A 17614-nucleotide genomic window follows, 5' to 3' on the forward strand; every position below is an offset into this window, starting at 1 on the left:
ATTCTAACAAAATGCAACAAACTAGCATAAGCCCTACAGAAGGGCTGGTGACTAAAGAGATCCTTCTTTGGGTATTCTCACAAGTAGACTGTAACCCCTCATTTATGTTTTAGGCACCAGCTTCCAGGCCTCGGGATACAACTTCAACACATACGACTGGAGGAGCCCGAAGCAGAGAGGCAGTTTGTCCCCGGTCACCAAGCCAAGAAGCCAGACATTCCCAGACGTGGGGCTGAGTAATGAAGAGTGGGACCGGCCCACCGCCTGTGGGTAAGGTGCTCGCCCCGGCCACCATGTCAAAGCCCACGCTGTGGTCCTTTAGGCCAGACCTGAACATCTACACTTCTAGGGGCACAGATTGTTGGCATGGGCCTCTTGAAGTGACCACCATGACCCATGTGCCATGCCTGCAGGCAGGACTCTAAGACGCATGGCTGTCTGCAGCCTGGGTGCCCCCACATACAGGGCAAGTGCTAGGTTCCCCTAATAAAATTGAAGTGGGGCTTGGCGAATAGATTTCTTCTATACCATGTGCCTGCACTTTGTGACAACTAGCTCCCCCTTCCACTCTTTTAAATGGTAATTTACCTTTTAGAGTTACATTAAAAATAATAACAAAACATTTTGAAGGCCCTGTATTTTTAACCCAGAAGTATGTTTTGTTACCTACCAAAGTATTTTAAGGAAATTCATAGACAGTCATTGCCCTTAATTGCTTTCTAATGATGTTTAAAATAAATGGAGAAAACATTTTTTTCGTCTTAGGTAAAATTTCAATTTAAATTCATCTTTCCCTATAGATGCAGCAGTGAACATATTCTCACCAGGGCCATATGGCTATACCCAAATACCCAAAGCTCGCCCAGCCATATCCAAGTAGTCTGAAATTCAGTTAGTAAGGCCATGATCCATCTTTGCTTTTTGTTGTTGTTGTTTTTTCCCACCCAACTCTGCATTTCCTAAAGCAACTTAAAGGGGCCCTGGTGCTGCAATAGTGGTATAGTGGTTACAAGTTGACCTGCAACCCACTAGGTCGGCAGTTCAAAACCACCAGCAGCTCCACATGGGGGAAATGAGGCTCTCTACTCCCATAAAGAGTTTCTGTCATGGAAACTCACGGGGGCTGTTCTTCCCGGCCCTACAGGGTCTGCCAAGCGTCAGCATCACCTTGATGGCAGTGTGTTTGGTCTGCGTGATTTTGGTGGTGCGGTACTAACTGCCTGGTTGTCAGTGGTTCAGACCTACGTAGCAGCTCCTCAGCTCCTTGGGGAAAAAGACCGGACAGTCTGCTCCCCTAACACCTACAAACAAACCACCAACACCCTAAACCACACTCACTGCTGTGAAGTCAGCTCTCCCTAGGGAGCCACCCTGGAAGAACTGCTCGTGGGGTTTCCGAGGCTGAACTCTTACTGACACAGCCTGCCACATCACTCCCCACAGAGCTGCTAGGGAGTAGACTCCACTGACCTTTCGATGAGTAGCCAAGTGCTTCAGCCACTGTGCTACCAGAGCCTTTCCCCGCCTAAATCTTACAGACAGCAAATCCTATGTGGCAGGGCTGTTCTGTCACCTTGGGTCATAGGAGTCAAAAATCTACTCCGAGGCACGCAACAACTGCGAGAACAATGCATCCTTCATCCTGTTGTCCTTGGGGGCCTTCGCCTCGGTTCTGACTCATAGCAGCCTTATGTCTAAGGGAAAGAAACGCCGCCCAGTCCTTCATCCCTCGCCTTCCTCACAAGTGTTCTTAGGTTGGAGCCCGTGTTGCAGCCACTGTGCCCACCCATCTCATTGAGGGCCTGCCTCTTGTTCACAACCCCTATACACAACCCTTCTCCAGGGGCTGGTCTCTCCTGACAACGTGGCCCAAGTGTGTTGGGCCTGGCTTTCCTTGGAGGCCACAGTCAAAGAAAGCCAGGCCCAAGCTGAATATCGCTTTGTTTGGTGTGGGAGGTCAAAGAGAGGGGTTCTGTCTGGCCAAACCACATGGTGAACATGATGAAGTCAGCTAACTGGTTGGTTCTGCATTTATTACAGCTCAAAGTGAAAGACAGACTAGGAAGAAAGGTCTGGCAATCTACTTCTAAAAATCAGCCCCCCAAACTCCATGGCTCACAGCATTTCAATCCTGTGGGACATAATGTCGCCAGGAACCAGCTAACAGCCAAGTGACAGGTGTGCCTACTGACCTCTGAGGTTGCACCTAATCCTGATAGACACTGATTCTGAGGAAGATCCTGGAGTCCACAAAGAGTTATAAGGTTCTAAGAGTACCCCCAAGCACCTTTAGAACTATACTGCTCACCCAGCTCTTTAATCAGTGCCTTTAAAAAGTCAGTTTAATCTACCAGGAAATCTTTCCAATGATGACATAACAATGGGAATCCTTAGGGGAAAATAAGGTTTATTTGTATTAAAACTTATCTTAAAGAGACGGGGGGGGGGGGAGCAGGATTCAAGGAAAGGAAGAAGAATTAGCTCTGTTTGGAACGTTCCTAACCCGGGCCGTGCTTCTGCACCAGCTTTGCAGGCGCCCCTGACAGCGTGGAGGCGGATCAAGAGGAGAACTTCTGGTCGCAGGCGCTGGAGGATTTAGAGACCTGCGGACAGTCCGGAATTCTGAGAGAACTTGAGGTAGCCTCGGTCCTGCTGCTTAATTTATGGTTTCTACATTCCTGTTTTTCTTTTTGGTCCTCTTCGGTTTGCATTTCTCACGGCAGTCATTTAAAAGCTGTAACCCCTTTCCACAGGAGAAAGCTGACAGGCGTCTGTCTTTGAGAAACATGACTCTCTTGGTACCTACCCTTTCTGTTTATACTGTTGCTTGTGAAGCTGCCTCCCCTCCCTCCCCACTCCCCTTGCCCTCTGGAAAGTGATTTGATTTTCTATAATGCAGTGGACAGTATTTCTTTCCCCATTTCTACCCACCCCCAAGCTGACTGACTTGTGGCTTCTGCCAGTGCTCGCTGCTAACCCTGACTGTTTCCCAGCAAAGCGCTCAGGAGCGAGCTAAGTCCCCCAGCAGTGGCGCATCTCATTCTCTCAGTTGCTTCAGAAAGGTTTCTTTGGCATGTTTTCATTTGTACCTGGTATAGAAATTAATTTGATCTTGATGAGGAACATAAGAGGAAATTTCATTCTTCTTGTTTCGCCCTTCAAGTTGATGCCAACGTAGCGGGTGGACAAGGCTGGTCTGTTTCATAAGCCGCCAGAATAACACCCGGTGCGTCCCTGGTCTTTGCAAACCTGATTCCACAGGCTCACTGAGTGTGAATTCGAGGAGGAATCAGATGGTGTGTAATAGCTAAGCTCCCGGCGAGTTCCTTAATCAAAGCCATGAATCTGCTGACGGAATTCACACTTTGGTCTAGGGAAGTCCTAGAGCTGTTTCCTTTTATGTTCTTTTAAATTTTCCGAACTGTAAAAAAAAAAAAGAAAAAACTCAACTGGCAAAAATCTCATTTTTATTTTGATGTCATATGGAGTCCCAAGTCACCATAAGGAATGTGAATGGCCTAACGGGGTGAAACTTGCAATTCTAAAATGATTACTCATCTTTGTATTATTTTGCTTTTCGGTTGCATGTGTGAACATTTTACGTGATTCTACTGTCTGTGAATCTGCAAAGAGAATATACAGAAAAACATGACTTTGGGTTTGTAAACACCCTCGTCCGACCTGGCATGAATTTCAGCTTCAGGGCACAGTAAAAGGAACTGGAGATGGATAGCCCTATAAAGCTTTAGTAAATCAAGATATTAGCGATTGATTCCTTCTTACGCACGTTTCAAAATGAGTAGAATGTTTATGTACCAGGTGACTTATTTAAGCTCTTACCACTTCCTGTACGTGAACTGAAGAAGAGCCCTGGTGGCAGGGTGCACTGCACAGTGAGCTGCTAAGCTCGGGGTCAGCAGTTCCGATCTACCGGCCACCATGGAGGAGAAAGATGAGGCTTTCTGCTCCTATTAAGATCTGCAATCTTGGAAACCCAAAGAAGCAGCTCTTCCCGTCTCACAGGGTGCCTCTGCATTGGCCTTGGCTCCACGGTAGTAGGGGATGTAGAATGATCAAGAAATGGGGCCCAAACCCTTAAAAGAGAACAACTAACGCTATCTGCGCATGCATGCCCATGCTTCTGACGGCATCTTTTGACTCATATGCCTTCTTCCTTTTGTATTCTGATACTTTTCTTCTGAAGATATTCTTCTAGTACCTTCTTTTACGGAGCAGAAAAAGATGATGTAGAATGGAGCAAGTTGTTTTCACCCTGAAACGGAATCATCGCATGAGCCAGACGTGGCCCTTAAAATTATAATTGCAGAAAGGAAATCGGTTGAATTTATAAAGCAAAGAAAAATTAAAATACTCAGCTAAGACAAATACTATCAAATACATAACTAATTTAGTCTTATAATTTTATGATGAAAAATATTCAGCAGTACTTTAGTACTTTAAAATCCACAGATTCCCAAACGTATTTGGTCTACCGCCCCCTTTTAAGGAAAAAATTACTAAGTGGCTGCCTGGCAATTTAAAACTATTATACTGTGGCCCCTGATCCAGGATATAGTATAGGTATCTGGTTTTGCAGGCCCCCTCCGCTCCCTCCCACCAAAATCGTTCCGAAGCTCCCCTTGGGACATGTCACACACACTGGGGAACCCTGGTTTCAGCGAACTACCACCCTTTGGTTAGGGATGTGATTATGTAAAAATAAATTTTAAAATATTGGAGCTAAGTTCCTGTATATAAAATGTATATCCAGTATTTAAAATTAAATCACATTATCACAGCAATAAATGCAGAAGATTAGCTAAGACTTAAAATGATTAGAATTAACATGAAATTTAGTTACTTTATTGCTAGCAATAATTTTGATTCAACTTTAACTTTGAAAATGCATCATTTTCACAAAGGAGAAAAAGTCTTACTGTAGAATTGGGTAAGTTGCTTAGCCTCTCCTAGCAGATATGAGGGGCTTCAAAAAGTGTGTGGAAAAATGGAATTAAAAGATGATGATGTTTTTCCACAAACTAAAGCCCCCTCATGTTTATTCATCTCTAAAATGGTAGGAGTGTAGTGATCTAGTACTTATATGGCATTTAATCCAGTAAACTCAAAAACTCACTACCGTTGAGTTGATGCCTACCATAAGAACCCTATGACAAAGTATATGATAATAATTTTATCACAGCACATGATAATAAATGTTTAATGAAGATTAACTCTATTATTGTTACAATCATGATACAAGAACAGATATTGATGAATTACACAGAAAAAAAGCAAAGGCCATGCACACTATGCCAAAGTAAATCCTAGATCATCGAAACTATTTTTAACTTTTTATCTTAGTTTTTATATATCTATTTGTATTTTAATTTTTGTATTTATTTGCAGATAGCACGAATTCACTTGAAGTTCACATTTATCAAAGCTCCCAAGCCGTGCTTTAAAAGCTTGAACTAACAGTCCCATTATACCCCACTTCTGATCAGTTTATAACTTCTTCTGTAGCTGCTAAGGCTTGTGTAGCTGGACAATTGTCTGAACGACGTCGCAATTAAGGGTTTTACTTTCAACGTGTTACCTGCTGGTCCCATGAACAGATGAATTTAAAATATAGATTATTAATGAAGCAAATACAATTCACCTAAGTAGGTAAAAGCAATAGATGTTGGTCCCCAACGCAGGGAAGCACTCATTGGGTGGTGGCAGCTATAGTACATTCAATGAAGGGAGGATATATGTGAGTTAGTACCATTTTTTTAAATGCCCCCAAACACCAATAAAGCTAGTAATTGAAAAGTTTCCATAATTTTATAAGGAGAGTTTATCAGAAATAAACCACGATACAGATAATAACCCCTACGTTTACTTAAATGTTACATTGAACATATGAAATTGCTGATACTCTATGGTTTTCCTGGTCTATTAAAAAGGCTATTTATATGGCTCAAAATAAACCCTGGAAACAGTATTTATAGTCCGGTACTCAAAAGCAAGAGTTCTGGTTTCAATCGCAGAGTCTGGGGCAAGTTGCCCAATTAATAAAAAAGCCTCCCCTTTCCTTAACTCAAAGGAAAGGCATTTGTAATCCCTACCACCTGGGGTTAGCATGAGGCTTGACTGGTAGTCACCTCCCTGCTCATGGTAATGCTCAAGGATCCCTAAGATTTTGATGTTTGTTTGTTTGTAATAATAGGTTTTATTTTCAAAAGTATCAGGGAAATAATTCATCTAGTCAGGAAACTGATATTTATTTGGCAGTTCAGCTTGGCTGGGTTTATATCCCTGTGTGCCAGTCCTTGGCTCGCATTCAGAGTACCTTATGAGTAGTATGTGCCTAGCTGGACACCCAGGGAATCGTGGAATGATAAGCTCTCAGAGAGATGACAAATGAAAGTCTGCTAACTCCTTAGTGGGCCCTCAAGAGTCTTAGAAAGTTTTCTTGGTTAGTGACCTCAGGTCAGTCACTCTCTTTGTACCTGAGTTTCCTCACCTGTAAATCAGAAGGAGCCACAGGACCTAACTCACCGTGAAGCTGTGAGGCTTAAATTCAAATTAGTAGTCAACAAATCAGGCTTCTATTATTAGTTGCATCAGTGTTAATCAGTAGACAAGTAACGCATGGAGCCAGTCACAATCCGAATGGGCTTCCGAACACTTGTGGCGAAATGCCATGTTCTTTCTCTTCTGGTTTCCCACAAGTTTTTCAAAGCGCCCTCGTATAAGGTGGTCAACTTTGGGGAGAATCTTTCTCCTCTGTACCCGTAACCCTTTCCAGGCAGTTGTTCACAGAAGTTGGAGGAAACATGAAAAAGAGGCAACCTGACCCCCACCGAAAAGTGCCTGGTTCATTTAGGTCAGCTGCATTGATGGTGGCCCCACGCATCCCATCGGGGGAGCCCACTCCACGCAAAGCGAATGCTTAAAATGTGGTCTGCAGTAAGCAAACATTCGAGCTTTTCAATTTGCCTCCACACTGCCAGGGGTGGTATTTGATTAAATAAACTCAGTGGCTTACGTACTTAAATTAGATTTGAGATGTGCCTTATAAATATCACTGGTGAAGCATGTTCCCAACCTTTCGTACTTCAATTAGTACATCCATTCTCCAGCCTTTGGCTATGCCCTGAAGAGTGTATTTGGACGGGGCCCAGGGAGAGATGTGCTTAATGTTGAGCAGCCGGGCCGCGCCTTCCGTCTGTGCCTTAATTGTCTCTGAACGTTGTCGATGCCGCAGGCAACAATCATGTCGGGGAGCACGATGAGCTTGAATCACGAGGCCCCCACACCTCGCAGCCAGCTGGGGCGGCAGGCCAGCTTCCAGGAACGGAGTGCCTCTCGGCCGCACTACAGCCAGGCGGCCCGCAGCAACACGCTGCCCTCCGACGCGGGCAGGAAGTCTGTCACCCTGAGAAAAACGAAGCAGGACAGAAAAGACGTCATGTCTCCAACTCCGGTGGAGCTGCACAAGGTCAGTACACTTCCTTCTCCTTCCTTGGGGTCGAATGTCGCAGCCGGTCGGCACAGGGAGGGAGCGTCCTGATCTAAGGACGCTGAGGACGTCTCCACGTTTCTCCGTGGGCTCAGCCAAGGAAGGGGGCCAGAGCTTAAGGAAGGATCTGCAAACGCCAGGGCCTCTGGGATGTGATTCTGGAAAATCAGTGTCAGCTGGCTCTCAAGCAATGTGTTCACCAAAAACGTACTGACCTATATGTAAAAAAGAGGAACCCTAACTTATATATTGAGTTCTATCTAATATATAATCGTAGAATGTCTTAGGTAGTATGAGATATTGATAATCTGTTATCATGTATAATCCAACTCAAACACATCACTGCTACTGAGTCAATGCCAACTCATAACAGCCCTATAGCGCAGGGTAGAACTGCCCCTGTGAGTTTCCAAGACGGTAGAGGCTTCTAAGACTAGAAAGTGCCATCTTTCTCCCTCGGAGCAGATGGTGGTTTTGCTGTTGACCCTGCAGACCCCAGCCCAACATGTAACCACTATGCCACCCAGGCTCGTGGGGATGTGGAGAGCGGCATGTGACTCAGGAGGGCGGGCGCAGGACAGGCCTCCTAGAAATCGGTGCTGACCATTGCAGAAGAAGGTGGAAGATGGGGGTAGGCTAAGCACAAAGAGAAGCATGTGCAAAGAGGCATCAGAGATCGGGGTGCACTGGGGGAATGCACATATTTCAACAGGGCTGGAAGTGATCATTTAAGTGGAAGCTCTAGAAACCCAGAGGCTAGAGAGAGCAGGGTGGGGGAAGAGTGTCACGTGCCCAGGTGATTAAGAGCATGGGTGCTGCCGTCAGGTTGGCTTATCTCCAGTGAGTAGCCCAACCTCCCTGTGAAGTGAGGGTAGTGATCATGCCTAATGCCTTAGGTGGCTGTGAGAATCCCAGCAGTTAGCACCTATAAAGAGCTTACAGCAGCCAGGACAAAAGTCAGCGTGTGATGAATGTCCTTGCTGTTACGAAGACGCTGATGTCCTACCCGGTTAGGACATTGCGGTGAAAGCCTGGGATGTCTTTGAAGAGGAGGAGAGACCTGGTGAGATGTGGGTTTAAAAGTGTGTGTTGGTGACTGGAGGCAGCAAGATGAGTTCCGTGAATTCAAAAATAATATGGGGAATGGCACACATCATTCCAGGTTAAAAACAACAAATAAATCAAGTTATTAGAAAAAAGAAAAACTTCACTCTTCCAGTAGATAGCTTCAAACGCAGGGTGATCCAGTACTGAAGAAAACAGATGAGGGATCTGATCGCTGGTGCAAGCAGTTCAGGTACTCAGCTGCTAACTGGCAACTTGGAGGTTCCGGTACACTCAGAAGTGCCTCAGAAGAAAGGCCTGGTGACCTGCTTCTAAAAAGTCGGTCCTTGAAAACCCTCCCAAGCACGGTTTTACTCTCACACACGGGATTGCCATCAGTTGCAATTGCCATCAGCACCAGTTGGCTTTTGTTTTTGTTTTCTGTTCTCGTGGACTTAGATTCTACTGGATAAAGCCATTTTAAGAAGGACATATAAATGCTATAGGACACAGTATTTCTCAGTTGGCTTTTGTTAATGTAGCTCACAGATTACCTGGTATCCCCTCCCTCACCTAGAAAATACTCTGAACTGATATTGGCTCTGTAAACTAGACTGTAAATGCAGAGTGGACATCCAAGGCTAGGAAGCTACTTACTTGTCCAGCCACACACTGCTCCCAACAGAGGGCCAGCTGGAAAGGAACCGGGTGTTCTCCCACACCTGTGTTGAGTTGTATAGTTACATCATTCAATAGCTATTGCTTGACTGATATGTCAGAGGGGCAGAGAGAAAGTTTAGGGGGGTTGTTATTTTTTTAAGAGAACTAATTTCAATGCAAAGGGGCATCCTAAACAGGGGTGCATTCGCGCCTACATGCATGCACACTCACAGATAATTTTATGGAATTATGTACAGGTCAGACAGTTGGGAAAGGATTCGGGGGGCAGGGTGATATCTAGAAGGACTCTCCATTTAAATTGCAAAGTCCTTTTAAGGAATCCCAAACTGGAAACTATAGATTTTAAGGAACCCCAAACTGGAAACTATAGATGATCGATTCTGGTTGAACTTGGTTTCTGAAAAAAAGGACTGTTTATAAATCCAACCGAATTACATTCAGCTCACCAAACATTTGTGAAGTACTTGCCTATACCTGAAGAGCTCAGGTGGTACAGTAGGGTGAGCACTGGGTTGCTAACCTCAAGGTTGGCAGATCAAACCCATTAGTTGATCATCAGGAGAAAGAGGAAGCTCTCTGTCCCTGTAATGATCTGCAGGCTCAGAAACCGTAAGGAGCACTTCTCTGACGTCCAGGGTGGCTGTGAGTCAGAATAGACTCTGCAGGAGTGGGCTTGGTTTTGGCTTGGCTTTGCCTCAGGGCTGTGCCACGGAGCGAAGCTGGGTAGAGAAGGCTCAGTACAGAGCACTATGTAGGTGCACAGCCAGGGTGGCATCCCACTTTGTCTTGCCAAACAGGGATTAGGAGAACGGCAGGCTAAGAGAATAGGGAAGAGGTTTCTGACATTTTCAGGTAGACATTGTTCATCCTGCATTGCTGGGTCCCCTTGGTAAGCGTCTGTCTCGCTGTCACGTGTCTGGAATGGCAAACACCTCTAGGCTTCCAGGCTCACTCTTCTGGGTGAAAAGGAGGGCTGGCACCTCTTGACTCCCTCCCGCCTGTGGACGTGGTCTTCTCCTCCCCTCGAAAGCTTCTGCTGCCCAGACAGGAACGAGCAGGCAGGGTTCACCCTCTGTGAACCAAAGGGAAAGGATATCAGGATGTGCCGATACCTGAAGCCCAAACACGGACCCTGATGCCTGTCGTCCCTTCCAACACCACGCGCTGCAGCGGTGGACAGCCCCATAGGGTGTTCTTGGCCATCACCTGACGTGTGGTCCTCAGGAGCGCAAACAGATGGTACTACTAAAGGCTGCAGGCACAAACATAATCAGTGGCACTGTGGAAGAAAGTCCTGGAAATTGGCTCTGGTCAGTATTGAAAACAAACAAACAAGCAAACAAAAACCCATTGCCAAAAACCATTGTACGAGAGCAGTTCACCAGGCTCTCCATCTGCGGTGCTGCAGGAGGGCTCTCAACAGGCAGCCGTTAGGGTAGCATGGAGTCAGAGACCACTACACTGACACTTGTCGCAAAATTCAGTAAAAGAGAAAAAAATCAATGATGCTGTGAAAGGATACGGAGAGATCAGAATGCTTCTCTGTCACTGGTGGGACTATAGAATTGTACAACGGTGGGAATCTGCATGGCACTCCCTTAAACCAATACCTTAAGATCCAGCCATCTCTCTCCTGGATGTATACCCTACAGGAGAAGGCAACAGATACAGGCATGTTTGTTTATTGCTGCAACTTCCATAATAGCAACAACCAAACACTTTGATTATCGAGGAATAGATAAACCAACTCTGATGCATGTATACAATGGAATATTATGCATCAATTAACAAAATAACGTGGTAGTTAATGAACAATTATGTTGGACATGATTGAAAATAAATAAACCATAATAGCTCTCAAACATCACAAGACATGGATAAACCTGGAGAACATTATATGTAGCAGAGGGTCTTACAAAGATTTTTAGTTTACAAACATTTAGATGTACAGTTATTTAATAACACAGCTGTTATAAGGAAACACTAAGGAAAAGGAACGTGTTTTGTTTTGTTTTTTTCAAAAGAGAAGACGCTGAGTGCACAGAGGAGCTGGGGGGGAACAGGGAGAGGAGAGGCCGGATATTGAAGGGGGAGGGAGGGGGGAGAGAAAGAGAACCAAATATGTGGAGGGTCTAATGGATCTTGTTGATTTGCTCTTTTGAGGTGGCTGTGTAACTGTGTACAATATGGTTCTTTCAAAGCCAAAAGCCAGATGTATCTCCTCCAGATTCCTTACCCTTGGACCTAATATTGTTCTGAGTGGTTAAAAAAAAAAGGAAAACTGAAATGAACTTGGAGTTTTGTATGTTTTCCTGGAACATTTATTCATTAAAATAAGTTACGTAACCATGTGGTCAATGCTGTCGATTGAATGGTCTGACCATACAAAGCCTCCGATTTAAGGGGTTGAATCTTTTTGAACTTGGAGTCAAACAAAGTTAGTGACAAACAAGTTCATTTCCAACATTGTTATTTTCAAATTAGATTAGCAGTTGTGTGGAAGCCATCTGTGCTATGTGCGGAGAGCCTCAAAAGCCCGACTGGTGGGGAGTGCATTCTGTCCGGCTCGTAACAAGCCTAGAGGACAGAGACCTGCTTCCAAAGGTCTCCAAGCTGTAACGCTCGATGCCGCAGCCTGCCACCACTTTCTCCCACAGAGCAGTGGGTGGGTTTGAACCACCGACCTTTCATGTGCTTCAACCACTGTGCCACCAGGGCTGCTTCTTGAGTGTCTCCTCTGTGCTGAATGTATTTGAAGCCCTCACAACATCTCTTCTCTGCTATACCTTTACCCAAACCACTGCTGTTACGGTGATTCCGACGCATAGCAACCTTATGAGAGACTAGTGCCCTGCACTCGGTGAGTTGACAACAGCAACCAGACGGCACGAGGTCAAACCACCGGCCTTTCTGGTTAGCAGCCGAGCACTTCCCCACGGTGCCACCAAGAGCTCCCTTCTCGTCTCTAGAACAGGGCCAAAGGAAGCTTAGTGGTAGCCCGTGGTCAAAGGGCCTGTCTCTTCCTCCCTCCTTGCAGTGGGGGGCGCTAAGCAACCACGACAGGAAACCAGATGGGCTCTGTGCTAAATATCTAATTTGTTTTAAAACTCACTTACCGACAGAATGGGTGGCAGTGGGCAGGCAAGCTGGAAGAATTGTGTTGTGAGCATCCACTGGGGGGGTCATGGGAGGCAGCAACCAGACCTATGGAACAGGATGCGCTTTCTCCTTGTCCGCTGCCACTCTCCCTCCGCGGGGCATGATGCCCATTCCGCACACGGCTTCTCTTTTCTTTGGAATGGAGCCCACACAAAACAAGGCTGTGGGAGGTGTCGGGCTCGTTCTGAGACACGGGAAAGGACCTCGTCTCTCGAAGGGACCGAAGGGGGCCTGTGGTTGGGCCATGGGAATGCTCGCGTGGTTTATGCTCACAGCTGAAGTCGGGGGTTATTTTGCCTTTTCTCCGAGGATTCGGTTACGCCGACAGGCTTACAATTCAATGCCCCCTCCAGTGCTGACGTGTGCAGAGGAGCCATCGTCGTTCCTCTCCTCCGTTATCTCGGTGCAGAGACTGGTCACTGAGTTTGGGTCTTGCATGCGAGTGACTTGCCAGCATGGGGAGGTTGCCCGGCATGGGGAAGATGTGCGGGGACTAATGGGTGGAATTGATCACCCTCCCACGGGGCTGCAAAAGACCCTCTGCCCTCCGACAAGTCGATTCTAGCTCCTGGCCACCCGCTGGGTGTCAGAGTGCCACTGTGTTGTGTGGGGTTTTCCGTGTCTGGTCTTTCAGAAGAGAGACTCCATCCTCTCGGTTGGCAGCCAGTTGCATTAAGCTTCGCAGCATCCAGCACGCTGCCTGTGCTGACTGTTGTGAGAACTGTTGTGAGAACTGGGAAACGGCACTCTCTCTGTGTGGTGGGCGGGAAGGGGGTCAGGGAATGAGCACATGCCCTTGCCCACCCTAGAGGACAAGGTTTGGACGTTGCAGAGACTGTAACTCCCTGTGAAGTAGAAGGTCTCATCTTTCTTCCACAGAGCGGCTGGTGGTTTTGAAAGGCCGACTGTACAGTCAGCAGCCCAATTCGGAACCACTCGTTTAATCAGAGTTTATTTGTAAATCATTATTGAATGCCTGGCAAATCCCCGAGGGCAAGGCTGCCCCTCCTTGGGCTGGCTAACCCCCAAACCCAACCCACTGCCTTTGAGTCAGTCCTGGCCTGGCCGACCCACCCCAGAGGAGCCCGGGGGCAAAGTGGTTACAGGTTGGGCTGGGGTACAAAGGATAGCCCCTCTGAGGGAGACGACGGGCTTTCTACTCCCGCAGAGAGTTACAGTCTCAGAAGGTCACAGGGACAGTTCTGCTCTGTCCTGGTGGGCTGCTACGAGTCGGCCTGGGCCCAATGGCAGTGGATTTGGTCTGGAGTTTGGAGATGATTTTCCTATGTTATCAAAGTCACAGGCAGCGGCTCTAAACACCAAAACCTAACTCGGGGCCATCCACTGAATGCTGACTCTTCGTGACCCTGTGGGCCAGGGCAGGACTGCTGCTGTGCGTTGCTGAGACGGTCACGGTGGGGGTAGGCACTGACCCGTAGCAACCCTGTGCACAACAGGAGGAAACACCGCACGGTCCTAGGCCAGCCTCACCATTGCGCCTGAGCCTGAGCCCATCGATGCAGCCACCGCGTCAGTCCATCCCGTCACGGGCCAGCCCTTTCTCACTGCCCTTGCACTTCACAAACACCATCTCCTTCCCCGGGGTCTCCTGACAGCACGTGCAAAGTACGTGAGATGAAGGCTTGTCAGCCTTGCCTGTGAGGAGCACTCTGGCCTTACTTCTTTAGGAGAGTAGAAACTCTTTATGGGAGTAGAGAGCGGTGGGTGGTTTCAATCTGCTCACCTTGTGTTTAGCAGCCCAACACCTCAGCACCATGCCATCGGGCGCCTCCCAGGCAGCCGCTGAGGGATGGGGTGAAGAGGAACAGAGGCCCTGGAGCTCTGACTTTTATCTTTAGAATGAATTCTGGTTTGTACTGCAGCTTATCACAGATGCTTCCTCATTGCAGATAAGGAGCTTGTGATCTTAGCCAAGGATTCATTGATAACCCTCCTTTCCCTTCTGAAGTTTAAATATCCGTTAGGGTTCATTTAATCTATTTCTGAGATGAATTCCAGATTTACTTTCACACTTTCGGGCAGAAAAAGGGGGGGGGCAGGTAGAATGAGAAGTTGCCCGCATTCGGTGTTTGGGTTTATCTACATTTATCTCCCAGACATGCGTGCTTTTCAATAAGATTATATTCCTTAATTGTAGACAGTTACTTTTGTGTCTTTTTTCCCTTTACATCAAGCTTTTTAAAATCATTTCCTTGCATCTTTTTTAAAATTTATCGTCACTTATTTTTTTTAAAAAGAAGAAAGAAAGAAAGAAAACTCACTGCCATCGAGTTAATTCCAACTCATAGTGACCCCAGGGGGAGCCGGCGCATATTGGTAAGTGTTCCTTTGTAGATGCCTACCAGTGCGGTATGGGAGCAAAGACTAAGCAGATAGCCCTCCCTGTCTTTCTCCTCGGAGCAGAGCGGCTGGAGGTTTCAAACTGCAGACCTTGCAGATCGCAACCCAGCGTGTCACTGCTCCACCCCCAGGCACCTGGTGGTTACACACAGGCTGCTAAACACAAGGTCGGCAATTCCCAACCACCAGCTGCTCCACAGGAGAAAGATGAAGCTTCCTGCTTCCATGGAGAGTTACGGTCTTGGAAACGCACAGCGGAGTTCTTCTCTGTCCTATAGGGTTGCTATGAGTCAGAATCAACTCCATGGGAGTGAAGGTTGGTTTTGTCTTTTCGTGACCTTGTAGGACAAAATAGAACCGCTTCCACAGGTCTGTGAGGCTGCAAATCTTCATGGGAACAGAGTCTTGTCTTTCTCGTGAGGAGCAGCTGGTGGGGTTTAAGCCCCTGCAGGCCACCTGCAGTCTACTAGTCACCAGGGCTCCCCCTTGATTTCACAGGGCTGATTGTACCGCCAGCAACTTTACCTGCACACAAGGACACATCTGTGTGGGCACTTTCTACCCCTTACATACTTGAGGGTTTTGTTTATTTGTTTTTTAAAAGGGATGCTCTTTCCTTAACGCTAAAATGTCATCTTCCTCCTTGGAAGCTGGGTCATTGCCAGCTAGCAGCAACAGACGTATGTGCGAACATTAGGAGTCAGCACTCAAGGTCAGTCAGACCTCAGGATTGCACCTAGAGCTTCTCCTACTCGCTAGTCGGCCACTGCCTTAGTATAGGAACTGGTAGAAGCGAAACACAAGTGAACATAGGAACATTGTGCTCTTACCCATTCTATGCCAGAAGTCCCTGGTTAGTGCAAGGGGTTAAGAGCTTAACTGTTAAACGTTGAGTATTTGAGTCCACCTGCAGACCTGTAGGAAGAAAGGCCTGGCAGCCTACTTCCAGAAAACCAGCCATTGTCAACCTTATGGAACACACTCATGGGGTCATCCTGCATCAGAATTTATTTTACAGCCACTGTGTTTGCTTGCTTGTTTGTTTTTTTAACATTCTGCTAGATCCATTTTTTTCTTTCTTTAAGCAAAAAAAGAAAAAAGAAACCCTCACTGCCATCAACTCAATCCCAACAAGCCTATAGACCAGGATAGAGCTGCCTTTATGGGTTTCCAAGGCTGTGATGCTTTATGGGAATAGAAAGCCTCATCTTTCCACTACAACGTGGTTGGTGGATTCAAACTACTGACCTTGCTGTTAGCAGCCCAATATGTAACCTGCTATGCTACCAGGGCTCCTAGTTCTTCAAGCAAGGGGTGATAACTTTGAACACAAGTTTCATCACCAGACAGATGTAGGTTTGGGACCCAGACTACCTCTTGTTTGCTGTGCCCCTTCCCTGAGGCTCAGTTTCACACCTAGTAAAGCTGGACAAGATGTTTAGAATCAGCAGAGTGAGAGGTCTCAAGAGAGCATTTGCCCTGGTCAAGTCACCACCATGAGTCTAGCCTCAGCTGTACTTTCTCAGAAGCAGTGAGATCCCCTCATCAGCCCAGACCTAAATCAACTCCAAAGAGAAATAGACATCAAATCTCTAGTTCCCTTGTCCTGTGTCAATCTAAGAAAGTGTCCAAGTCCAATTTCCCTGTAGAACTAACTAGAACTAGATTTCGTTGGGGAAGTACGGAATTTGGGGGACAAGGATTCGAGTTTGGGTGGCAAGTTTGAATGAGTAATGACATCCCACCAGGATCAATCCTAAAAGTGTGTCCCTTCTGTCAGCTTTTGTTGTCTATGATTCTGTCCAGACATACTTTACATAACGTTAAAGGCATCGTTCTTAGACAAATAATTGGCTGATGTCAACATTTGCATTTGTTTCCCTCATTAGTGACAAACTTGTTCAACCGATGATAAAGAAACTGTGTAAATATATCTCTAAGGAAGAGTTCTTAGACTCTTAGCTGTGCCGAGCCTCTGAAGCTGTCGTGCCTAGGGGCCAGAGATCATTTGCATTCCCCACCAGATGGAACTCAATTTGCATCTTGAGTTTTCTGAAGTTACCACCCACCCTTGCAGACCCTGCGCTCTAAGCAGTAGAAATGGAGAGTCCAGCAGAGCTGCAATGCCCTACTAAGCTGGTCCTTCGGCGGCCTTGTCAGATGATGTTCTAGTGCAGGTGTTTCCAAGTTTGACTTCAGCTGTTTCCTCACCTCGATCATTCATCTAGGCACTCTGGTCACATTGCTGTTCTGCTGTGGGCTGCTAACTACAAGATTTGTAGTTTGAAACCACCAACCATTCCTAAGGGAAAGGATGGGGCATTGCATTCCTGCAAAGAGTTACAGTCTAGGACACGGGGCGATCTACCTGTCCTACAGGGTCGGCATGAGTTGGCCTCGACTCAATGGCAGTGACTCTGGGTTTGGTTTGGATTATTGACCCATGACCCCTTCCTCAGACATAGTACAGGAGGTATACCAAAGGGCTTCAGAAAGTTCATGGAAAAATGGAATTTAAAAGATAATGGAAGAAGGTTCAGGGCAATCAGGACCTGTGCAAGATCAATGATAAGGATCCATTGATACGTGACTGGGAGAGAAGAACCAGAAGGAACACACACATGCTTTTACCCGGCAGCATCCATCCTTGCCCGAGGCCAGGAGAACAGTCCCATAAAATAAATACCGCCTTTCACTGCAGACATCGCATCGCCTGCCCTCTTAAGATCTGCAATTCTTTCTATTTGATTTTATAGTTTTGCTGAAATAAATAGATTTATTCTACCAAATAAAATAAATAATGGAATTTTTCATAAAATATTTTAAGCCCCATCTTATTAGTCCATGTTCTCCAGACAAACA

General features: G+C 46.5%; 1 protein-coding gene across 1 annotated transcript in view; it reads left to right on the forward strand.

The window, feature by feature from the left end:
* The window catches only part of GRIP1 (glutamate receptor interacting protein 1), a 232348-nt gene that overhangs the window by 202272 nt on the left and 12462 nt on the right, over positions 1-17614 (forward strand). The window contains exons 19-22 of the mRNA XM_045288907.1: positions 114-270; positions 2526-2637; positions 2754-2798; positions 7253-7486. Of these exons, the coding sequence (XP_045144842.1) occupies positions 114-270; positions 2526-2637; positions 2754-2798; positions 7253-7486 (548 nt within the window). The remainder of the gene's footprint in view (positions 1-113; positions 271-2525; positions 2638-2753; positions 2799-7252; positions 7487-17614) is intronic.

The sequence above is a fragment of the Echinops telfairi genome, unplaced genomic scaffold (assembly GCF_000313985.2).
Source record: "Echinops telfairi isolate 266 unplaced genomic scaffold, ASM31398v2 ScPeMD7_2;HRSCAF=8, whole genome shotgun sequence".
NCBI lineage: Eukaryota > Metazoa > Chordata > Mammalia > Afrosoricida > Tenrecidae > Echinops > Echinops telfairi.